At 43.5% G+C, this 25,421-nt stretch overlaps 2 protein-coding genes across 5 annotated transcripts; one reads left to right on the top strand and one right to left on the bottom strand.

Annotated features, from left to right (window-relative positions):
- Positions 1-4,161: 4,161 nt before the first annotated feature.
- LOC118389184 (uncharacterized protein C1orf100 homolog) lies at positions 4,162-11,688 on the bottom strand. 3 transcript variants are annotated; one of them, XM_052527497.1, is made up of 5 exons: positions 11,550-11,688; positions 9,441-9,555; positions 8,816-8,899; positions 6,885-7,069; positions 4,162-5,523 (listed from the first exon to the last, which is right to left on the bottom strand). In XM_052527497.1, exons 1-5 carry the CDS (start codon positions 11,596-11,598, stop codon positions 5,420-5,422), a joined length of 537 nt encoding a protein of 178 aa, XP_052383457.1. In that variant the 5' UTR covers positions 11,599-11,688; the 3' UTR covers positions 4,162-5,419. The 3 variants fall into 3 exon arrangements, with proteins under 3 accessions (XP_052383457.1, XP_035634896.1, XP_052383458.1); XM_035779003.2 differs by lacking the exon at positions 11,550-11,688 and adding an exon at positions 9,974-10,386; XM_052527498.1 differs by lacking the exons at positions 8,816-8,899; positions 9,441-9,555; positions 11,550-11,688 and adding an exon at positions 7,194-7,818.
- Positions 11,689-11,718: 30 nt separating this feature from the next.
- Positions 11,719-25,267, top strand: LOC118389183 (RAC-gamma serine/threonine-protein kinase-like). Of its 2 annotated transcripts, XM_035779001.2 has the most exons (15): positions 11,719-11,965; positions 13,692-13,772; positions 14,333-14,669; positions 16,498-16,623; positions 18,435-18,546; positions 19,053-19,200; positions 19,341-19,472; positions 20,042-20,107; positions 20,401-20,469; positions 20,920-21,042; positions 21,254-21,382; positions 21,952-22,166; positions 22,762-22,849; positions 23,195-23,297; positions 23,622-25,267. In XM_035779001.2, exons 3-15 carry the CDS (start codon positions 14,624-14,626, stop codon positions 23,705-23,707), a joined length of 1,443 nt encoding a protein of 480 aa, XP_035634894.1. In that variant the 5' UTR covers positions 11,719-11,965; positions 13,692-13,772; positions 14,333-14,623; the 3' UTR covers positions 23,708-25,267. The 2 variants fall into 2 exon arrangements, with proteins under 2 accessions (XP_035634894.1, XP_035634895.1); XM_035779002.2 differs by lacking the exon at positions 13,692-13,772.
- The last annotated feature ends 154 nt before the right edge of the window (positions 25,268-25,421 follow it).

Genomic DNA, 25,421 nt, shown 5'->3' with positions numbered 1-25,421 from the left:
GAGCCAGGGCTCTGGAAAAGGCGTGGGTCCCGTGAGTCCGGCGGGGCTCTCCGACTTATGATACGGGTGTATTAAAAGTCTATCATTGAATTCAAAGTTCTTGGTCGTGTCATGTTTGAATCGATTGGCCACTACACGTATTAAGGATTTCTGGACATGGGAGGAAATCCTTGACGGGAGAGGACCCTGGGCTAAACCAGGGGAGTGTAGCCGCCCAAAGGTGCAGCAGGAGAAGAGGAAACAGGAGCAGCCCAAAGAGGAGTACAGTATGGACTATACTTCTTGGGAGGAGATAGACAGGTGGGCGGTCGACCCAGGGAGAGTGCCGGAGCCCGCCTGGGATTCGATGGAGCAGTGCGCGGAAGGTTACAGGAGAATGATGTTGGCGAAGCAAGCACGAAGGCGCGGACGGAAGCCCGGGAATCAGCCCCAAAAATTTATTGGGGGGGGCTTACAGGGAGTATGGCAACGCCAGGTAGGAGACCTGCGCAAACTCCCTGTGCTTACCGGGGGGCTAGAGAGACCGGGCAGGCACCGTGTTATGCAGTGGTGCGCACGGTGTCCCCAGTGCGGGTGCATAGCCCGGTGCGGTATATTCCAGCTCCGCGTATCGGCCGGGCTAGATTGAGCGTCGAGCCAAATGCCATGAAGCCGGCTCTACGCATCTGGTCCCCAGTGCGTCTCCTTGGGCCGGCTTACATGGCACCAGCCTTGCGCTCGGTGTCTCAGGTTCGCCTACATAGCCCAGTACGGGCTATTCCACCTCGCCGCACTGGCAGGGCGACCGAGAGTATTCAACCAGGTAAGGTTGGGCAGGCTCGGTGCTCAAGAGCTCCAGTGCGCCTGCACGGTCCGGTCTATCCAGTACCACCTCCACACCCCAGCCCTCCGGTAGCAGCTCCCCGCACCAGGCTTCCTGTGCGTGTCCTCGGCCCAGTACCACCAGTGCCAGCACCACGCATCAGGCCTACAGTGCGCCTCGCCTCTCCTGCGCTGTCGGAGCCTTTCTCCTCTCCTGCGCTGCCGGAGTCTCCCGCCTGTCCGGCGCCGCTGCCGGAGTCTCCCGCCTGTCCGGCGCCGCTGCCGGAGTCTCCCGCCTGTCCGGCGCCAGAGCCCCTCAGCCCAGAGGCGCCAGAGCCCGTCAGCCAGGATCCGCCAGAAGTGCCCGTCGGCCAGGATCTGCCAGTCGGCCAGGATCTGCCAGTCGGCCAGGATCTGCCAGTCGGCCAGGATCCGCCAGTCAGCCAGGATCTGCCAGATCTGCTAGTCAGCCAGGATCCGCCAGAAGTGCCCGTCGGCCAGGATCTGCCAGTCGGCCAGGATCCGCCAGTCGGCCAGGATCCGCCAGTCAGCCAGGATCCGCCAGTCAGCCAGGATCCGCCAGTCAGCCAGGATCCGCCAGTCAGCCAGGATCTGCCAGATCTGCTAGTCAGCCAGGATCCGCCAGTCAGCCAGGATCTGCCGGAACCACCAGCAAGCCAGGATCTGGTAGATCCATCAACCTGCCTGAGCTTTCTCTCACTCCTGAGCTTTCTCTCACTCCCGAGCTTTCTCTCACTCCTGAGCTTTCTCTCACTCCCGAGCTTTCTCTCACTCCCGAGCTTTCTCTCACTCCCGAGCTTTCTCTCACTCCCGAGCTTTCTCTCACTCCCGAGCTTTCTCTCACTCCCGAGCTTCCCCTCAGTCCCGAGCTGCCTCAGTCCCGAGCTGTCCTTCAGTCCCGATCTGCTCCTCAGTCCAGTGGGGTTCTGGGTGAGGACTACTAGGCCATGGTCGGCGGCGAGGGTGGTCTATCCAGGGACGCGAGGAGAGGGGACTAAGACAATTGTGAAGTGGGGTCCACGTCCCTGCCGGAGCCGCCACCATGGACAGACGCCCACCCGGACCCTCCCTATTGATTTGAGGTGCGTTCGGGAGTCCGCACCTTAGGGGGGGGGGGGGTTCTGTCACGCCCTGGTCGAAGTATTTTGTGTTTTTCTTTATGTATTTGGTCAGGCCAGGGTGTGACATGGGTTTTTGTATGTGGTGTGTAGCTTAGTGGGATTGTAGCTTAGTGGGGTGTTCTAGGAGAGTCTATGGCTGTCTGAAGTGGTTCTCAATCAGAGGCAGGTGTTTATCGTTGTCTCTGATTGGGAGCCATATTTAGGCAGCCATATTCTTTGGTTGTAATTGTGGGTGATTTGTCCTGAGTGTCTTGATGTCCTTGTTTGATGTTAGTTGACACATGTATAGGCTGTTTTCGGTTTTCGTTTCGTTTATTGTTTTGTAGTGTTCGTGTTTAGTCGTGTTTACAATTGTTTAAATAAACATGGATCGCAATCGACACGCTGCAGTTTGGTCCGACTCTCCTTCACCATTAGAAAACCGTGACAGCATGAAATGACTTAAATGCTTTCTAAATATAGTATAATCAAATGATAAAATAATTAACTATAAAATTCCACCTTCCTTAAAAGTGTAAAATACACTTTAGTGTTAGAGAAAATGTGGATATTTTCTAAAGCTCACTTGATCAAAACATCTGCCCCCATCGCTGTGAACGTCTCACGAGCCTACCAGACGAGCTAAACGCCTTTTATGCTCGCTTCGAGGCAAGCAACACTGAAGCATGCATGAGAGCAACAGCTGTTCTGAATGACTCTGTGATAATGCTCTCGGTAGCCGATTAGAGCAAGACCTTTAAACAGGTCAACATTCACAAAGCCGCGGGGTCAGACGGATTACCAGGACGTGTACTCAAAGCATGAGCGGACCAACTGGAAAGTGTCTTCACTGACATTTTAACCTCTCTCTGACTGAGTCTGTAATACCTACATGTTTCAAGCAGACCACCATAGTCCCTGTGCCCAAGGAAACAAAAGTAACCTGCTTAAATGATTACCAACCCGTGGCACTCACGTCGGTAGCCATGAAGTGCTTTGAAAGGCTGGTCATATGGCTCACATCAACAGCACTCTCCTGGATACACTAGACCCACTCCAATTTGCATACCGCCACAACAGATCCACAGATGACGCAATCTCAATCGCACTCCACACTGCTCTTTCCCACCTGGACAAAAGGAACACCTATGTGAGAATGCTGTTCATTGACTACAGCTCAACGTTCAACACCATAGTGCCCACAAAGCTCATCACTAAGCTAAGGACCCTGAGACTAAACACCTCTCTCTGCAACTGAATCCTGGACAACCAGACAGGCTGCCCCCAGGTGGTAAGGGTAGGCAACAACACGTCTGCCACGCTGATTCTCAACACTGGGGCCCCTCAGGGGTGTGTGCTTAGTCCCCTCCTGTACTCCCTGTTCACCCATGACTGTGTGGCCAAACATGACTCCAACACCATCATTAAGTTTTCTGACAACACAACAGTGGTAGGCCTGATCACCGACAACGATGAGACAGCCTATAGGGAGTGACAAAACAAGTTTGTGACAAATAACGTTTGATTTGATATCCCATCCTACGTCACACAGACTCAGGAGAAGCATGGAGAGGCAAGCCATTTCAATCTACGGCGTCCAAAGATCGATCTATAAGCCAAAATGTTGCTCATAACCGGTACCAGAACCATGCAGGTCCCCTAAACAGGGGACTTTACATCTAAGAGGTTTTAATGTCAGCCACCAGTGCTGGCTATAACCCTGTGTAGGCCACCAAAGCACTGCCCCACTTTCTTTACGGATTTCTCAGAACTATTGTCTAATGTCCTTGAGAACTATGATAAAATCACTGTGTTGGGCGATTTTCATTTTCATGTTGACAAAGAGACTGATTCCAAAGCCATTGGTTTTATGAATCTTTTGAGCTCTTTGGACTTTATCCAACATGTTACTGGGCCCACCCATAACCGTAGCCATACTCAGGACCTGGTCATTACCAAGGGGCTTTCTACTGACATATCCTCTATTTTAGATGTTGTTCCGCAAGGTTCGATTTTGGGTCCATTACTGTTCAATTTATATATGTTACCCCTTGGCAGCGTTATCAGAAAGCATAGCATTGGTTTTCACCGCTATGCAGACGGTAAACATTTTTACATTTCTATGTCACTAGAGAATGTGAGCTCCACGGATAAATGATTAGACTGTATTTGTGATTTAAATACTTGGATGGCTAGAACTTCCTCCAGCTAAATCAAGACAAGACCGGGGTGCTTATTGTTGGAGTCAAAGCACAGAGAGAGACTCTGGCTGCACATTTTTATTCACGGGCAATAAAGATAAAACACCAGGTAAAAACCCTAGGTGTCATTTTAGATTATGAACTCAATTTCGAATCACACATTAGGAATGTGACCCAAATAGGTTTTTACCACCTGATGAACATTGCCAAGGTCCGGCCGTTCCTCTCTCAGGCTGATACAGAGAGACTCATCCATGCTTTTATCACAAGTAAGCTTGACTACTGTAATGCTCTCATGTCTGGTCTACCCAAGAAAGCCATTGGTCAACTGCAAAACATACAGGATACTGCAGCGCGGGTACTGACCAAGACCAGACAGAGAGCACACATTACACCTGGTTTAAAGTCTCTGCACTGGCTGCCTGTGAGTTTTTATAATTCATTTCAAGATTATTCTTTTGGTTTTGAAATCAATCCACGATTGTTGCACCCCAAAACATGCCAGACATGACAGTTATGTACTCAGTATGTCCTTCAGGTCCTCTGGCACTGGCCTTTTAACTATCCCAAAGCCAAGGACCAAGAGTCATAGAGAGGCAGACTTTAGTTACTATGCCCCCAGACTCTGGAATAGCCTGCCAGAGAACCTGAGTGGGCCGAAACTGTGGACATATTTAAAAGCGATCTTAAAACACATCTTTTTGGCTCTGCTTTTCCTTAGGGTGCTTTTCATTTTTTATTGTTATTCTTTAGTTTTTTTTATCCTCTGATGTTTGTTGTTTAGTAAATATTTCTGTTTTTATTTATATTTATTTCATTTTTTCCCCCCCCTGTGCTTCCATGTCTGAAATGTGCTATATAAATAAATAAAGACTGATTTGATTTGATTCGTGTTTGCTGCCATTTTTGGATTTAATTACACTTTTTGTGCCAATGGACTTTCATAGAAATATACAGTACCAGTTGAAAGTTTGAAATGGCACATATGGACCAAATGGCCACCCTTTGCCTTGATGACAGCTTTGCACTTCGTGATTCCACGTGTTGTGACGTCTTCACCATTATTCAACAATGTCAAAAATAGTCAAAATAAAGAGAAACCCTTGAATGAGTAGGTGGGTCCAAACTTTTGACTGGTACTGTATATATAATAAACACATTATATATCAGCATTACTTGAGATGAAATGCTTCTAGAGTCATATATATGATTGCAATGCAAGATTTTACAACCTGTCATTCAAACAAAAATACATGCAATGCACCATTTTCATTGGTTACTTTTCATGGATGGAGTTCAGTTTGATTGCCATGGTGTAAAATGTTCCTCTTCACTCCCTGTCTCCAACCGTTGCATAGGCCCAGGGTGAGAGTACAGGGTAAACTTAGTGTTATCCGGAGCTGAAATAACACATATTAAACACATTATTTGTGTTACAACATATACTTCTTATATACTTCTTATGCTGTGTTAGGCCTTTATAAATGATGAGAGTTTAAAGTTAGTAGATTTACTAATTTTTTAGACATACACGTTAGCAAACACGTTAGCAAAAGTTGATTAAACAAGTGACAATACTATTTTGTACACTCTGTGTATATTTGACATTTGTATCTAAAATCCCAATTGAGAAATAATTGAAATAATTGAGAAATAATGAATAAAAGTTGGCATCTTTATGACATTTTGGGCTCACCCAGGCCTCCTTTAAGACTCCATTATGTTTGTATGTGCTACAAAGCAAACATTGGTGACATATGAAGCTTTTATCGCTTGTTCTGCAAATTTGAACTTAATATACTCATATGTGCATATCAACGTTCCTGAGTGGCATTTTTGCTAGTTTTAAATAATGGCCCATTTTATACAGAGAAATTGGCGTAGCAGGCAATGTAACCAATCACATCCCTACTTTAGCTTGTATCGTTGCACATCCTGCAAATCACCAGCAGGGGGCGACCATTTTGAAAAGCATTTTCACATTCAGTCTGTTGGTAATGCTTACAAATTGAATCATAACTCCAAAAGTAGCAGATCCCACTCTGGAACTTTGCTATGGCAGTAGAGTTTTTTTTACGTTCAACAATATATAGAACATTTTCAATTAAAAAAACATGTTTTCAATATTCATGTTTACATTTGTCAATAATTATAAATGAATGTAAAACATGTTTTATTGAAATCCAAATACTACTCATAATACAGAGCAAGCGGTAAAGGGTCATATGAAACCAATATTTGCTTTGTAGCTCACATATGAAACATGGAGTCTTAAGGAGGCCTGGCAGGCTATTCATTATTTCTTAATTATGCTTTTATATACGCTTTTATATACAAATGTCAAATATATGTTAACAATCCTTCCTCCAAACATTTCATGACAATTCCCCAATTTGTTTGTTTTGTTGCTGCCCTGGTATCGTGAGGAATCACTCTATACCAGGGATACCAGGGATATTTGATTTAACCGACCTGGAAGACCAGGTGTGTTGAATTTAGGCAATCACTAAACTGATCAATTAACTCAGTTGATCCGGTGTGGTGCCTAGTTGGAACAAAATCCAGGAACAGGGTTGCCTACCCCTGCATTACACTCTTCGGATGTATTAATGGAGCAGATCAATAGATGAAAAGGGAGATGGTAGTGAAGTAGCTCTAGTCCAGGGCGTTACATGTGACTTGCTGATTCTGAGCTTTCCTCAATCATCAGCAAACCGCAAGTAACACTCTGGACCAGAGCTAGTAGTGAAGCAGCACTGACGGTTGAGGTGGGACTGCAGGCCAAACTCCTCTTGGTAAGCCGTCTCAGTGGCACATTGAGAGGCGCTGGTGCTCTGGCGTAGAACGTCCAGGGCGTGGAATGTCTGGAGGTCGAAACTCCTCGGGTAGTCTTCATAGTGTTCACGGTAAGGCCCCGGAGAGTAATCCAAGGATGCGAACCTCACTCTGCGGGATAAAAACAGATGTTACAGAATGGAATAGAGTAACAGAGTTCAACAGTGTTTTGAATAAGACATTTCTAGTTGCTTTACACATAACCATATACAGTGCCTCCAGAAAGTACTCACACCCCTTGACTTTTTCACACAGTAGACGCTCTAACGGAGTAGGGTTGGTCCGAGCGTCCCGACCACACAACGGCACCCAAGCTAACTGTCTAACGTTGGCTACTTTGGTAGCTACTTCCAGACACATGCAAGAACACCTCATTCTGACCATTTTACTCGCCCTAGCAGAGCTGGTTATGCTGTTTTCATTTTATCCAGAGCATTGGTGACTAACTGTGCTGCTGGCAACAACTTAATTACAAATTTTTTTGCCGACGTTTACCAACACAGGCCATATTCAACGGGTGTTGCACGTTCGTAAATTGATCAGATATTCTGCACTTTGGCACACTTAGACAATAGTCCTCTGAAATCGGAGCAGATTTCAGAGTGAATTTACGAAAGCACCGTTTGTGTCACTGTCTTACACACAATACCCCATAACATCAAAGTTAAATTGTTTTTTCAAAGTTTTACAAATGAATAAAAAACTGAAGTCTTGAGTCAAATATTCAACCCTTTTGATATGGCCTCAATAAGTTCAGGAGTAAAGATGTGATTAACAAGTCAAATAATATGTTGCATGGACTCATTCTGTGTGCAATAATAGTGTTTAACATAATTTTTGAATGACTACCTCATTACTGTACCCCACACATACAATTATCTGTAAGGTCCCTCAATCGAGCACTGAATTTCAAACACAAGATTCAACGACAAAGACTGTGAATGGCTGTGATAGGAGAAAACTGAGGATGGATCAACACCATTGCATTTACTCCACAATACTAACCTAAATGACAGAGGGAAAAGAAGGAAGCCTGTACAGAATACAAATATTCCAAAATATGCATCCTGTTTGCAATAAGGCACTATACAATTGGGAAGACTTGAAAATGGCTATCTAGCAATGATCAACATTCAACTTGACAGAGCTTGAAGGATTAAAAAAAAATAATAATGTCCAAGTATTGTACAATCCAGGTGTGCAGAACTATCCTTGTCTCATCGTTCACTAGTGACTCCTGTGGCGGGCCGGGCGCAGTGCACGCTGACCAGGTTGGCAGGGTTACGGTGTTTCCTCCTACACATTGTTGCGGCTGGCTTCCAGGTTGGAGGGGCATTGTGTCAAGAAGCAGTGCGGCTTGGTTGGGTTGTGTTTCGGAGGACGCATGGCTCTCGACCTCCGCCTCTCCCGAGTCCGTACAGAAGTTGTAGCGATGAGACAAGGCTATAACTACTACCAATTGGATCCCACGAAATTGGGGTGAAAAATTAATTTAAAAAATATATATTTAACAGAAATCTTTACACAGTCTTTGTTTAGAAACCTAACCCTGAGCCCATACACTTGTTATTCTGAAAAGTGATGAATGCATATCTGCGAGGAGAGTACCTGGTAGTAGGCTAGTTGTAGGCTAGTTGTAGATGTCCATAGAGTACCACGACCCACTAACAGTCTGCGTTAATAGTCCTGTCCCAAATGGCACCCCTTCCCCTTATTGGGCCCTGGTCAAAAGTAGTGCACTATGTAGGGAATAGGGTTCCTTTTGGGCTTAACCTATGTGACCATGGGTAAAACAGCTACTGAAAGAGCTGCTACGTAAATACCGCAGTGCGATTTTGATTGACTGCATTATTCTACCTGTGATCCTGAGAGTGAAAAACGTGGATTCTACCCAGCTGACCAGGGTACAGACCTTGCACATCCTTCCCCTGACGTGGTACTCTGCAATTACAATGACAAGAGTTTATTTTAGAGTTAGAGTAAAAGTAAGAATTACTAAGAGCAGAGTTAAGGTCAAAGACCATATTCATACATGCAAATCGGATATATAGGCTTACATATTGCATTTAAGGTAGCAAGTTAAGGTCAATGTCAACATGTGCATATGCACACCGCAAGATATTCAGCTCATGACTCAACAGGGAAGAAACCTCTGAACTAAATACAGTGCGGTAGCTAGCAGCATCAGCACACAGTAGGTGTTTTCAAGTGAACATAACTTCCTCCTAACTACAGTATCATAGTGAGAGTTAGTTACTACTTCCTTCACACACTTCCATGCAGGTACCCTTATGAACAGATTTTTAAAAAAGCCTACTTGTTAGAAGTTGTATCAAATATGGAATGTAAATTAAAATGAATATAAATATTTTTCTATACAATTTGGGGCTGTATTGTTTCTACATCTCAAAGCAATGCAGCTTATTGCTGCCAGTTGTACAATATCTCATTGAAAAACAGTAAAACCTTTTCTATCTCTCACCTCAGTGTTGCTTCGGGTTGTCTTTTAAATGAGCCAGAGTCCCGTCTTTCCTGGTACTCCTTGAACTCATGCAGTCTCAGAGCCGCCCCTGATCCGGCCATCCTGGAGGCTTCAGCTGCAGAAAATATGCTACATTGTGTTGCCTGTCTACCACCCTCAACCCTGCTATCCACAAGATGTTGTTTAAGCATAAGGACAGTAGCTATAGCGATTGATTGTATTCACTAAAATCAGCTACGAGGCATTTTAGAACTTTGGCTACAGCTCTTAAATCAATACAATTCTAAACACAGTCAATGGAATTTTGAAACCAACAGTAAGAAGTAGATGGTTAAAATGGAGAAAAAAAACAAGGTCTTCTAAATCGACCGGAAAACAAATATTCATTTTTTTCACAACTGTTTTAACATAATCCGAATCAATCTAAATGTATATGTTTAATACAGGTTAGGTCTCTATCAACTGGTTATGTTCAATACCGGTTAGGCCTATATTAATTTGAATTCCCTCCTATTAAACAGTATCAGTCTTACCTGTGGCTTTAGGGTTCAGATAGAGAGGAGATGTGCTGCTCACTCTGTTGTGTTCACATCAGAGCCCTCAGTCATTGCCATATGGAGAGAGAGGACTATGTCCCAAATGGTGTTCTATTCCCTATAAAGTGCTTTTGACCAAGGTCCATAGGGCTCTGGTCAAAAGTAGTGTGCGTAGTAGTGTGCTTTATAGGGACTAGGGTGCCACTGGGATGCAACCCATACATACTATCTAATGACTCGGCAGGTGACCCACATCCTGCTTTAGTTACCAGGAGAGAGAAACCCAACCCTTCCATCTCTACAGCAAACCAATGGAACTCAGCAAACTGACACTGGGAGAAAAAAGGGTCAACTCATTCACCTCTATAATCAAGAGGTTTCAGGGAAACCAGTACAACTCGTAACCTACAAGTAATTGGATGAAAACTCATCTAGGCTGGTCTGCTTCGAAACTGGCACCCAATTCCCTATATACTGTAGTGCTCTATAAAACTATATTTCTGTATTTTATTCATTATAGTCCACTGTTAATAAAGACCCAAAATATTTTGCATGTCGGCTGTCAAATTTTCAAGATATTGGACTTTCAAGAAGCAGTGTCACTTGCCACATCATCATGTTGATGCGTTTTGCATCAAATGAAAGCAACTTTAAAATTCTACTTGTAATGAAAAGCGCTATATGAAAAATATATATATATTATTATATGACTGTATAGGGATTATGGGTTCTGGTCTAAATGTGTGTACCGTATGGGACACTTGGCAGCTGTGTTGCATCAAAAAATTGTATGGTTGACAATCTGAATGGCCAGATTGAGCAAATTAATCAAGTTGTTCAGTGTGACCATGACAAACTGCACTAATTTAAGCAGGATTAACCATGCCTTTAGAATTAAACGCGTTATGGTTAGGGTAGTGTAGTTAGTAGGCTATCGGGTGCTCAGTTGGGGGTGAGAGGGTTCTCTCGTGTTGGATCCCTTCAGTTTTCCTTTAATAACACTATAGGGTGGTGTTTCTCTCGAAACATCACCTCTGTCTGCTCTGTACAAGTAGCCGACTCTAAAATCAATACTGTATCCTTTTTATTTGGGTGGAGGCACCACACTCTAAGTGCTATCACTCAGGCCCAATTTTTTTTTTTGCCTATCTTAAAATGTTGGTAGAATAAAAACACACCCATAGTCCAACATCACTGCTACCCTAAATCAGATATGATCAGACAATGGCATATTATTTTCCAAACATGGGATGGAGATGGATATATATATATTTTTTTTATAGTTCAAATTGTCCCCAAATACAACAACCTATCTGAATGGATTTGTTGCAGGTTATTGTGATCTTGCTGTACCAGGAGCTGCATGTGTGTTCCTTGTCATGCTCCGATGAAGTAGGTTAGACTGGTATGAGAATCTTTAAACAAAGCCCCCATTCAGATAGTGAAAGATATGACTTGAATAATAGGATTCCAAATTAATTCATTTGAAATAACAAATCTCTAATGTTTTATCAACAATAATCACAAATTAATCTCGCTGGTTTGAACAGTGTCGAATGTCTAAATGCCTTACCATTGTCATGAGCAAGTGTAAACCTATACTGGATTGCATCTCTGATCATGCAAACATACAAGCCAAGGGGGAGAGGGACCAACAAAAGCCGGGGACCAACAAAAGCGAATGGATGCCGTGAGGAGAGGGAAGTCGTCCGAAATCTGGCTACATGTGACGTCACGAGATTTCCTTAGAACAAGCGGCAGCTGCTGAAGCTAGTCGCAGAGCCGGGGAGGACTATCGCCGCAATTTCTGTCGACAAAGTATTATTTTCGGGCATTATAATTGGCCGCAGCATCCGCAGCAATGGATAGATCACGGTCCTCCTTCTATTTTTATCACTGACTGACTGTTCTTTCCAAATATTTTGCTGCGTTGGAAGCACGCAAGCGCTCGAAGGGGGGTGTCCCTAACTATCATTATTCGACTGCCTGGTAAGCTATGTCACTATAATAAATACTCATTATAAAAATTAAAGCAGAACGGGTTTAAGAATCCCTGTGTTTGGGGTTCATTATTTTGGGGCCTGTGGAAGCATATTTTCAACATAAAATGGGTGGGAACAACCGTTAGCCTGTAGCGGGCTAGCTAGCATGAATGCACGTCATTTGCAAGTTTGGGATGTGATGCTGCTGGGATGCTGCAACGGGAGGGCTCGGGCATTCTCAAGCGTGAGCTACAATGATGGGGTGGTGTTACTGCCTGGCTTCGGCCCAGTTTTTGCGCCCTAAACAAATTGTCTTTATTAAAATATAAATCCACATGTTTCTATGGTCAATATATATATATTTTTAAAAACGATAACGACCTAGGAATAAATGTAGGGAATCGTAAAAAGGGCAAAACGTCAAGAGGAGACAGCTAGCAGCTAGCTGACAAACGTTTGCTACGTTCGTTAGCCTCGTTCAGTGGCTAGCTAGCTCGATTTTCAAATTATTCCCCCAAACACTTGACATTTTATCTGTTTGGGCACGTGAACGTTATTTAAAAATCACCATTTACCCAGTAATGATTTTGTGCCTCTTATTATTGTTGTATAATTAACTGTGTAACGTTATGGCAGGCGGATGTTATTATGTAAGAGCAAATGACACCACACGCCCTTGAAACAAAAGCTGTTGTTTCAATATTTGCTTATTTCTATGTGGTGCAAGGCCTATCCATGTCTTGTACATTGATGGCAGAGACGATTATTGCGGAAAAGGTCTGCACATGTGACTTGTAATGGCTTCTAAAATGAAAGTCTGGTCATGTCAGCCATTGTTTTTGTTGTCATTGGATTGATATAATTTATTTTCCATCCCAGAGCCAGGTCTTTCACATCAGTCGGCTGCTTTTGACAGGTATCCAATCCCTGACAACAAAACACTGTGCAGTTTTCTCCTAGTACAGTAGTAGTGCTTCACTTTGAACAAAAATAAACTCATAGGTTGTCACAGGCAATTTGGCCTCTATTTTGGCACCTTGTATCACTGGTTACTCTCCACAAAGGACATGAATTGGACCACAGAAGCGGTTTCTGAACTGATGATTATGATTGTGTACCCAGAATGAAATCCTTTTGTAGACTAAGCCTACGTAATGCTTTTGACATGCTGGCTGCTTTTCCCATCGATCACCTATTGGGATTTAGACTGATTGATTCAGGTCCGTGCTAATGTTTTCATCGTTGTAGCCAATAGCCATCATACTTAGTCACATCTAAATATACGCAGTGAAAAGTAACTGAAGATAAATGCTTTTAGAGACATCAGACAGGCTAGGTTGGGATTCAAGATATATACAGTACCAGTCAAAAGTTTGGACACACCTACTCATTTCAGGGATTTTCTTTATTTTTACTATTTTCAACATTGTAGAAAAATAATGTAGACATCAAAACTATGAAATAACACATATGGAATCATGTAGTAACCCAAAAAGTGTTAAACAAATCAAAATATATTTTATATTTGAGATTCTTCAAATAGCCACCCTTTGCCCTGATGACAGCTTTGCACACTCTTGGCATTCTCTCAACCAGCTTCATGAGGAATGCTTTTCCAACACTCTTGAAGGAGTTCCCACATATGCTGAGAACTTGTTTGCTGCTTTTCCTTCCCTCTGCTGTCCAACTCATCTCAATTGGGTTGAGGTCTGGTGATTTGTTTTGTTTTTTAGACCCTGGGAAAGGTTCCTCCAACACCACTTCCAGCAGCATCTGGTCTCCCATCCAGGGACCAAACGTGCCTAGCATCAGAGGTACGCCAGCAGTGGGATGCAGGGTGGTATACCCTGCTGCTATATCGGGGCTATTTGGTTCTTTCATTGCCATCAAAGCACATATGTCGCTCAATCAAACAAAGTCTATGTAGAGTCCTCAAGGCACACATTATCTAACAGTGTCGAAGATACTCAGAACATCTTAAGTTCAAAAGCGGCAAAGCCTTGCGTGGACCTTCTACGCGGCTCTGACCTCGCCTCTGATGTTGTTTGTGTATATCCTAACAGACCATTTAGAATAATCCATCCGAACTAGAATAGACTCAAGGTGGCCGTAAAGGATGTGTACCTTTAAGAAAATCTGATCAATGGTGCTGCATAAGCAGTTTTAGGCCCGCCAAAGAGCGGAAAGGGGACAAATCTGCTGGTGGGCAGGGAGGGGACGGGACGGGAAGCGCATTCTGGGTCTTAACAATGACTCCAGTTCTCACATAAGTGTTTGTAAAGGAACGGGAGCGGGGATGTAGTGTGTGTGTGTGTGTGCAGAGAGCGATCCATAGACCTCCTCTCCCCCTTCTCTCTCCCCTGCTTCCTTCCAGGCTGAGTCACCGCTGGAGTGCCTTGAGAGAGCAAAGGAAGACGTGGAGAACAAGAGTGAAAGAGAGGCAGTGTGAGAGAGACGATTAGGGGAGTAAAGAGTGAGGGGAAAACAGGAGTAGAGAGGGCCAAGGGAGTTGGGGAAAAGACGGCCCGAGACAACACACAGAGACTGAGTGAGGAGAGGAGAGTGGGTGTGTGTCTGAGGAAGAGACAGCAAGGTCAGGACTGCTGACCCCCCCCCCCACCCCCCTGGGTCTGAGCACTGGGCTGACGGTCAAGGCGAAGCCACTATGAGCGACCAAAACGTTGTCAAGGAAGGCTGGGTTCAGAAGAGAGGTGAGTCGATTGATTTGATGATCGGTGATGTTTACAGTCTTTGAACATATATTTTTTCACAGTTCATCAAGAAAACAAACACCCCTTTTCAAACACCCCCAGTTTCCACATACCTGTTTATCCATAAACATGGAAACAAACAGGGAAGGGAATAAATGGAATATTGTATTATTATAACCAGGGGTTGGAACCAAAATCATTTGCCCAATCGTTTCGTTCTGAACAGAACCATTATTTTTTTCATTACGTTCCACTGTTCCAAACAGCAGAATAAAGTTCTGAACCAGTTTGAAACAAAACAAGTACTGTTTATATTGTTCCTTTTTAAACCTCTAAAAATAAAAAATAAACATTTAGTTCAACATTAAATGACTTCACCAATCAGTGTAGATAGAGCAGGGCGAGAGATGCGACTGAAATTTTGAGGCGAGAGAAGATGGAGGAGGAGGAGGCTTGTCTTGAAGCGCGGGGCATCTTGTTATGATATGCATTATCTGAATTAGGCCCACAGAATTATACCTACGGAGAAGCGGCTTCTGTCAAGGAACTTTGAATTTCTTTGAACTTCCTAGAGTTGGCCTAATGTTGGACTAGAGCTAACGTTAGCTAGCTAGCTAACAAACTTGTGTGTGCAGAGCTGCACTAGAATTAAAAAACACGTCTTAACTTTTGTTAATTCATCCAATGTGAAACATGATAACTATAGTATCCTTAACTAGCATTGAAAAAGTTAATCCATTCTTCTCTAATTAAAACGGTCTCCCTAATTTCTGAATCACACTTGTAACGTCATCAGTAGCCTATGCTTCGGAGGGGCAGGTAGCCGACACACTGGCAAAGATTTCCAGTTGGCAGGTCGACACGGGAATACGTTTCCGAGTGATGAAGTAAGGGCTTTGCATGGGTGGTTTGTTGCCATTTTTATGGGACCAGAAAAAAATGCCCGGAACATAAAATAACATTATTAACTGATTCCCATGATTTTAATATAACGGTTCTGTTCCGGAACAGTTTAGATTACTTTAGTTTAATTTTGTTATTTTCCGGTTTTCGGTTCTGTTCCCTGAACCAGTTCCAACCCCCTGACTTATAGCTAGTATGCACAGCATGTGGTATGGAGGATTTTAAGCTGTGTTGACTGGTTGAACACATGGATTGTGTGTGCGTGCAGTGTGTGTGTCTATATACACAGCCTCAGGCTGTGACACTGCCACAGACACATTTGAGCTCTTGGAGGATGGCTTAACTCTCCAGTTCCTTCCTTTCAGAGCCCAGGAGCCACTGAATTGTTTCAGGCACTTTTGTGCTTGTACAAAATTCAGTTACAGTCTTCTAAACACTGAAGGGTAGCAAGTGGTTTAGAGTTAAACTAGTAGCAAACAATCCATTTTATACTTGTATTTTTGCACATTATGTCACTTGTGGTAAAAAAATAAAAACTTCAATGATACCATATAGCCTATTAGCAAGATGGAGCTCTTCTACAACAGTGTCCACATGGACATCTTGCAAGAAAACACCAGCATGGACCCTCGTGTATTAATTAATTATGTATTAACCTGCTTGAACCATAATGAATCGGGCCATACTGTTGAATGAAAATGCACTTACTTAAAGCCGTACGTAAGGGTACATCCCAGATGGCATCACATTCCCTTTATAATACACTACTTTTGTCCAGGGCCCATAGCCCTGGCACTATAAAGGAAAGATTGCCATTTAGGATGCAGTGAAGGTCTGACCACTGCTACAGCCAGTCAGTCAGTAACTATAAAAACTGATAAGCTAAGTTTCCAGTATGAACCAATCCCTGCTGGACTTGTTGCAGGTGAGTACATAAAGAACTGGAGGCCGCGTTACTTCCTGCTGAAGACCGACGGATCCTTCATCGGCTACAAAGACAAACCCCAGGACGCAGACCTGGCCTATCCCCTCAATAACTTCTCTGTAGCAAGTAGGTCCTCCTCGCCTTTGTCAGTCTCAATTTTAGACCATTTGGGGGCGGTTTCTCAGACACAGATTAAACCTAGTCCTGGAATAAAAAGCAAACATAATGGAGAATCTCAATAGAAAATGATTGACTCCGGGACTGGGTTTAATCTGTCCTGGGAAACCGCCCCTTGGTGTGTTGCGTGTATTGTATTACAATATACATTGCCTTTGGAAAGTATTCAGACCCCTTGACTTTTTCCACATTTTATTCTGAAATTGATTGAATCAATAAAAAATCCTACACAATACCCCATAATGACAAAGCGAAATAGGGTGTTCTATTTTTTTGCAAATGTATTAAAAATAAGTCCCACAGTTGACAGTGCATGTCAGAGCAAAAACCAAGCCACGAGGTCGAAGAAATTGTTTGTAGTGCTCCGAGAAAGGATTGTGTCGAGGCACAGATCTGGGAAGGGTACCAACGCATTTCTGCAGCATTGAAGGTCCCCAAGAACACAGTGCCCTCTCACTCTTAAATGGAACAAGTTTGGAACCACCAAGACTCTTCCTAGAGCTGACCGCCCAGCCAAACTGATCGATCGGGGGAGAAGGGCCTTGGTCAGGGATGTGACCACGAACCTGATGGTCACTCTGACAGAACGCAAGTTCCTCTCTGGAGATGGTTGTCCTTCTGGAAGATTCTCCCATCTCTGCAGCACTACACCAATCAGGCCTTTATGGTAGAGTGGCCAGACCAAAGCCACTCCTCAGTAAAAGGCACATGACAGCCTGCTTGGAGTTTTCCAAAAGGCACATAGACTGTCCATAAGAAACAAGATTCTCTGGTCTGATGAAGCCAAGATTGAACTCTTTGGCCTGAATGCCAAGCATCACATCTGGAGGAAACCTGGCATCATCCCTACGGTGAAGCATGATGATGATGGTGGCAGCATCATGCTGTGAAGATGTTTTTCAGCGGCAGGGACTGGGAGACTAGTCAGGAATCAGGATCGAAGGAAAGATGAAAGGAGCAAAGTACAAATAGATCCTTGATGAAAACCTGCTCAGGACCTCAGACTGGGGCAAAGGTTCAACTTGCAACAGGACAACGTCCCTAAGCACACAGCCAAGTCAACGCAGGAGTGACTTCGGGACAAGTCTCTGAATGTCCTTGAGTGGCCCAGCCAGAGCCCGGACTTGAACCCGAACAAACATCTCTGGAGAGACCTGACAATAGCTGTGCAGCAACGCTCCCCATCCAACCTGACACCAACCTGACAGAGCTTGAGAGCATCTGCAGAGAAGAATGCAATACATTCCCAAATACAGGTGTGCTAAGCTTATATACCCAAGAAGACTCAATGCTGTTATTTCTGCCAAAAATGGTCTGAATACCTATGTAAATGTGATATTTCAGTTTGTATTTGTAATAAATTAGCAAAAATGTATAAAAACCTGTTTTTGCTTTGTCATTATGGGGTATTGTGTGTAGATTGAAGGGGAAAAACTATTTAATACATTTTATAAAAGGCTGTAATGTAACAAAATGTGGGAAAAGTCAAGGGGTCTGAGTACTTTCCAAAGGCAAGGTACTACATTTGACATTTCATAATTTAAAATATCAATGAAGGTTCCTATGTTAGGCAGTGTGCACTCCCTAGAGCCAATGTGTCCCTGTCAAACGTTCAGAGCTAAGTAGTGGTACTTGAATATAGTACAACACTATATTCTGTGATGCTTTGTCATTTGTATTTTTTACCTTCTATCTCTCCCACCTCGCTCTCCCTCTTTCTTGCCTCTCTCCTTCTCGACACCCTCTTTCTCTCTCCTCAGAATGTCAGCTGATGAAGACGGAGCGGCCCAAGCCCAACACGTTCATCATCCGCTGTTTGCAGTGGACCACGGTTATTGAGAGGACATTCCACGTGGACACGCCTGATGAGAGGTGGGTCACCCTCTCGCTCACTCCCTCCTCTCTCCCTCTACTACAGCCTTGCCTACTCAATATTTCGCTTTTAGGAAAAACGCCATTGAAAAATGAAGTGAAATACCTAAACACTGTTTAGATGCTGCTAAAACGTATTAATCTAAACATAACTTCTACAGCAGCAGTTGCATGTTTTGACGTAACTAGTTTTAGCAAACCACGGGAGCATCCAGACAGAATGGGGGTATGTCTCTAGATTTCTCCATGGCATTTGTTTTGTACCCTGCACTTTTCTAAATGTGTGCTTTCCTCAGCATACATGCATACATGCATACACACATACATGCATACATGCATACACACATACATGCATACATGCATACATGCATACATACATACATGCATACATGCATACATACATACATACATACATACATACATACATACATACATACATCTCTCTCACAAACACACACACACGGTATAGCAGTGTATTAAAGTGAGCTGCTGTTGGTTGGTTCCAGGGATGAGTGGGCCGAGGCCATCCAGATGGTGGCTGACTCCCTGGCCAAGCAGGAGGAGGAGGGGAGCCTGTGCAGCCCCACGTCGCAGATCGAGAATGAGGTCAACGAGGAGGAGATGGACACCTCCACCAGCCAACACAAACGGAAGGTAAGCCGCCCTGGGGACTGAGCACAGGTCATACATTGGTAGATAGGCACGTAAACACCAACCAAGATTGTCTCTTTCATCTCAATGAAGGCTTCTCTTATCTTTTCTCCTGTACTTTCATCTTCTCTCCTCTCTGACAGACAATGAATGACTTTGACTATCTGAAACTACTGGGCAAAGGCACTTTTGGGAAAGTCATTCTGGTGAAGGAGAAGGCGAGCGGAACTTATTACGCCATGAAGATCCTGAAGAAGGAAGTCATCATCGCCAAGGTACTGGCTGGTGTAAAGCAGTTTTTCTCAACCTTTTTTATACTAGGGGGATCCAATTTTATTTGTCACATGTGCCAAATACAGCATGTGTAGACCTTACAGTGAAATGCTTACTTAAAAGCCCTTAACCAACAATGCAGTTTTAAGAGAAATGCATGTTAAGTAAAAAATAAAAGTAACAAGTAATTAGAGCAGCAGTAAAATAACAGTATCGAGGCTATACAGGGGGTACCGGTACAGAGTTAATATGCGTGGGCACAGATTTTTCAGTCGAGGTAATGTGAACATGTACATCTGCAAGCTCTAACTGTTTTTTTTTTCCTGCTTGGAAGTACATTTAAACTTGCACTATAGAACTGACTAAATGAGTGTCTGACCATTCCACAGACTGGAGATCGAGAAACACTGGTTGAAAGAACTGAGCCCTGTTGGAATGGATGCAGATATCGCCATTTGGCACCTTTTCACCTTCCACATCCTAACATTCTGTTTTTCTCTCCTGTTCGCTCTCTTTCCCTCTCTCTCTCTACCCCCATTTCTGGATTTTCCTCTCTTTCCTTGTAATGCAGGACGAAGTTGCTCACACCCTCACAGAAAGCAGAGTGTTAAAAAACACCCGGCATCCATTCCTAACAGTGAGTATTGTTTAGCAAAGACTTAAAGGCAAACTTTATACTGTAAGCCTATATTATTCACTTGGAGGCCATGTCTCAAATGGCACCCATAGGGCTCTGATCAAAAGTAGTGCACTATATAGGAAATAGGGTGCCACTTGGGATGCATCCACAGACTCAGTCAAAAGCAAAGTCTGATTGAATAAATGTTTAAGTTGTTCTACTGTTGCACGTGTCATTAGATATGAACATCTGTTTGTGTGGATGTAAAGAAACAAAACAACAGCGATGGTGCAACTCTTATTTTTCTCCAGTCTCTGAAGTACTCTTTTCAGACCAAGGACCGGTTGTGCTTCGTCATGGAGTATGTAAACGGAGGAGAGGTAAGGGATGCCTGTGCTACCTGAGATACATGGGGAAAGATGAGCACTTTTTTCCCCAGACACTGTAGGTGTGTTGATGTGGATTCCCTGAGACAGTTGCACCTTCCTCTTCCACAATGTAGAATTCTTTCTGGGAGCCAAAGTAATTATTTCCAGGGACCGTCTCAGATTAGGAATGCTGATCTAGGATCAAGTCCCCTTCTTATTCATTCTGATTTAAAAGGCAAAACTGATCTTATATCATCACTCCTACTCTGAAACGATATGTGAATACTGGCCTAGGACATTTTTTTTTAGAGAGCTATTAGTGAATGGAACTATACCGTTATATGCCGATGTGTAAATATATATTTGATTTTAACATAACTTTAAATAATTGTACATTTTCTTATGTGTTTTTACCATTTATTCCTTTCTTTCCCATGAATTTTTTTTTGTCTTCCCCCGCAGCTGTTTTTCCATTTGTCAAGAGAGCGAGTGTTCTCTGAGGACCGCACGCGATTCTACGGAGCTGAGATCGTCTCCGCTTTAGACTACCTTCACTCTGCCAAGATAGTGTACCGCGATCTGAAGGTACATGCATTCATATGGACAGTCATCTCTATATCTATCATAACACCATTCTACAACTTCTCTTAGAGGCGAATCCTTACTTCCAATCCTAACTAAGTCCAATGGGAGACTAAGTGAAAATTTGACTTGAACCTGCTGTATGCTGTTGAGGATGGATATATTATTGGGGCATATATTCAACATATGATATGGTATTTATGCTCATTGGCAGCTGGAGAACTTGATGCTGGATAAAGACGGACACGTCAAGATCACGGACTTCGGCCTCTGCAAAGAGGGCATCACAGACGCGGCCACCATGAAGACCTTCTGCGGCACGCCGGAGTACCTGGCTCCAGAGGTCAGAGCTCACATTGATGTACACTACACTTCCCAAAATGCCATGTTGTAAGATATGTCCAGGTTTTCTTATGGGAGGAAATATTTTAGCTGTCTAATATATACAAACTACATACTAATGCTGAGTAAAGCGGGGATCGCCAGGCAAGTGTCAAAAGCCCTTGCACGGAAAAGAGTGAGGTGGAGAGAAGAACGTTATGAATGCTGTATGCTCCCGAGGAGGCCCCGATGGTGGACGCCCATTGCTCCATGCTCCCAAAGTCACATACTAATAAAATGTAGTGTTATTGGTCACGTACACCTATTTTTCACGTTATCGCAGTTGCAGTGAAATGCTTGTGTTCCTAGCTCCATCAGTGTAGTAATACCAAACAATACACAGAAATCCCCCAAATAAAAAGAGGAAATATCAGAACAAGCAATGTCAGTCTGAAATATATATGTATGTGGTGGTGTGTATAAACATTATGGCCAATATATATGCAGTTGTTATATAGGATGAGCCTTGACTAGAGTACAGTATATACATATGAAGTGGGTAAAACGCACTGTGTGATGTCCCTATGCTAGGTGCTGGAGGACAATGACTACGGCCGGGCGGTGGACTGGTGGGGTCTGGGCGTGGTCATGTATGAGATGATGTGCGGCCGGCTGCCCTTCTACAACCAGGACCACGAGAAGCTGTTTGAGCTGATCCTCATGGAGGAGATCAAGTTTCCGCGCACGCTCTCCTCTGACTCCAAGTCTCTGCTCTCCGGCCTGCTCATCAAGGACCCCAACAAACGGTACAGACACACAGCGAGAGCTAGAAACAGACGCTCGGAGACACAGACAGACAGTGCGTTGCATGCATGCACTGAAGCAAGAGAGATGTAAACACAGAGGCACAGATACACATACAGAACAACACGCACACACCAAGGCTCCAGTGGGGGATTATGAAGCTGGGTCAGTGATCAGCCAACAAACTCTACCAAATAGTTTTGACACACTGCATTTCCTACTTCATAACAGATCAACTTGAAATGGGTTATTGACTCATGCTAATCAGCTAACCAGCCCTCAACTGTAACTTCCCATAATTTAGTATTTTTTTTGTATAGGAGTTACTGGCTCACACTGATCCTACTTTATGAAATACTACCTAGCCACATTTGTTTTCATTTGTTTATCGCTCTCATACAAAGCCATTTGTCACTCAAAAGCTTGATGAAAAAGCTTGAGAGGCTGCTAGGTTAGTGGAAAACCCAAGGGAGAACATTCTCTCATTCACCACATGATGCTATTCCAGGATTTACACCTAGCTCATGTTCTTGTCTTGTTTCACGACAGGCTTTCTAGAAAGTGTTCACATTTGTACGTTTTTTACATTTCCGACAGACTCGGTGGCGGTCCAGACGACGCAAAGGAGATCATGCGCCACAGTTTTTTTGTGGCAGTAGACTGGCAAGACGTCTACGACAAAAAGGTGAGTCTTCTTCACTTGACCACTTACGTGTACGATTTCACGATTTCTGTGCCCTCCCACTGACTTCTGAACAAATTCAGATTATTCCATGCAGGTCAAAATGACTAGCGTTTTTCCAGTCAAATATGCAAATACTGACATGTCACACACAAGGCACGGACATTAGTATGTCACTGTGTTCCTGTATGGCTCAGTTGATTAAGCATGATGTCAAGATCTTTGGTTTGATTCCTGCTAAGGTCACCGATACAAAAATGTATGCACGCACTAATGTCAGTGGCTTTGGATAAAAGCGTCTGCTAAATGTATTACATGTGACGACGGTGTCCCCTCCCTCTCCCCTAGTTGGTTCCCCCCTTCATGCCCCAGGTCTCCTCAGAGACGGACACCCGGTATTTTGATGAGGAGTTCACGGCACAGACGATTACCATCACTCCCCCGGAAAAATGTAAGTGTCCGTCGGCTCCCTCAGCACGGCTCCCTCAGCCCACTTTTTTTTAATAGGGTTTTTTCTGCCATAGACTCCACCGCAAACGGACAGGTCCATTCGTAGCATATTACCCTATGATACACAGCAATTACTATTTGAAAGGATGATTAGTCTGTTGACTTGTTGGGTGTTATTTAGTGATTCTTCTAAGATAACTGTTACTCAAGTGCATCTAATTAATGAAACTTAATTGCAGGTTATAACAGACTTAACTTAATTAAGTTTGTTATTGAGCCCAGACGTACCTGTCCTTCTCCCCCTCCCATTACTCTCTTTCTGCAGACGATGAAGACGGGATGGGCGAGGGTGACAGCGAACGGAGGCCTCATTTCCCACAATTCTCGTATTCGGCCAGCGGACGGGAGTGAAAGTCATTGCCAGTCAGCCAGTATTGCCCCCCTGCCGTTTCGAGGAAAACACGTAGCCATTTTAGGAAAAGTCTCCCCTCTTTTCTCCTTCTCTGTATTCAAGTGCAGACTGGGAGAAGTCGTCTTTTTAGGGACTATAAAAGGGGTTTTGCACAGTGGGATAGACTCAAGCTGGTCTCTCCACACAAAAAAAAAGTATCTTACATTTTCAACGCTATATACTGCAGAAGGCAATGTTTTTGTTATGTATTTTTATCCGTCAGTATTAGGTTGTCGACCTGTTACGTTCTTTGTTCGTTTTTTATTTTATTTTCAACTTTTTTGCACTTGGTTTGGAAGAGCCGTTCTAGGGAACAAAACCAAAAATGTTGCCTTACATGTGCAGATGTTTCGTATCATACAGACAGGGTTTGGGTCGGGGGGCTTGTGGCTCATTCAAACTATTATTTTTCTCATATACAATGCCATGGCGGCGCACATTCTCCAATCCCATGGCAACGAGAATCACTGTCTACTAAAATCAACAAAAAAAGACAGAACTGACAGAGTTTCTTTCAATCCAATTTCATTGTTGGTGTTATTTCTTTTCATCCTTTTTGACCTTTTCTTTTTCAGCCAGAGATTTCTACTTGGTTATTGTTTGACAGAAACACTAAACTGCCAGATACTGCACGGTTCACTCAGGCAACACACAGCACAACCGCATTCAACTCAGCTACCAGTTTAGCTTTACACACCCATCAGGGAAAAGCTACTATGAATATACAAGCCTTTTATGCATCTTTTTCCACAGTCATTTGATTTAATAACTTATTTTCATAGCTATAGAAAAAATAGTGGTATGGATATTTACACAAGGTATGTGGCTTATACAGGTCCACCTTGTGCTGTCATCACACACACACACACTAACATCAGAGCCAGCTCTGAGCTCTGCTGATATGACTTGTGACAGACTATGAAATCTGTAAAAAAGAACTATCTCCCCATCAATCACACACACACACACATACACTTGGTTTTCTTTCCAAATCGACAAGGTGGGCGGAAAGCATCAATAATTTCTAACCATGTTGGGCCACAGATCATGTGAAACTGAGCCATGAATATACTTGTGTATGATGATAGGATGAGAACTGTGAGAATGGAGAGAGAAAAGGAAAGCAGTTCCCCCCCACACCTTTTGTGATGTAAATATGCAATGCCTTTTTTTGTTCTTAGTGGCGTCTTGGCCAGACATGAACTTATGTGTGTGACTGTACTTCAAGCTTGCTGACGAGAACCAAGACCGGAGGAAAAGAAAGACTGAGAGCTACATTTTGGGTTAAAACAACGTAAACTACAATGTTAAAGACTGGCTGGAAGCTCCCATTTGGTGGCTGTCATCGTCGCCTCGACCTGTCTGTTCAGAAGAGGTTTCCATGGAGATGAGACCTCTTTTCGCTGTTGGTCGAATGGATTGACACCCATTGTAATGTTTTATTTTTCCCTTTCAAATGGGACCATGGTCAATTCTGCAGTGATATATGGTTACATCAGGTTGTTACCATCCCCCCTTTTTTTTTTGTACCATAGTACTAGTTTTATTTATGTTTGTCATTCTAGGCAGTGTTACCCAGTCTTGTTCAGAGTCAAAAAGGCACCTCTCTTTCAGTCGCTGAAGGATGATATTGTTGGATGCATTACTAAAGTTTTTTTTTTTATCCAATTGTTT

The sequence above is a fragment of the Oncorhynchus keta genome, chromosome 10 (genome assembly GCF_023373465.1).
Source record: "Oncorhynchus keta strain PuntledgeMale-10-30-2019 chromosome 10, Oket_V2, whole genome shotgun sequence".
Lineage (NCBI taxonomy): Eukaryota > Metazoa > Chordata > Actinopteri > Salmoniformes > Salmonidae > Oncorhynchus > Oncorhynchus keta.
Note: the sequence above shows the minus strand (reverse complement) of the source record. Positions and strands in the feature narration are given on the sequence as shown.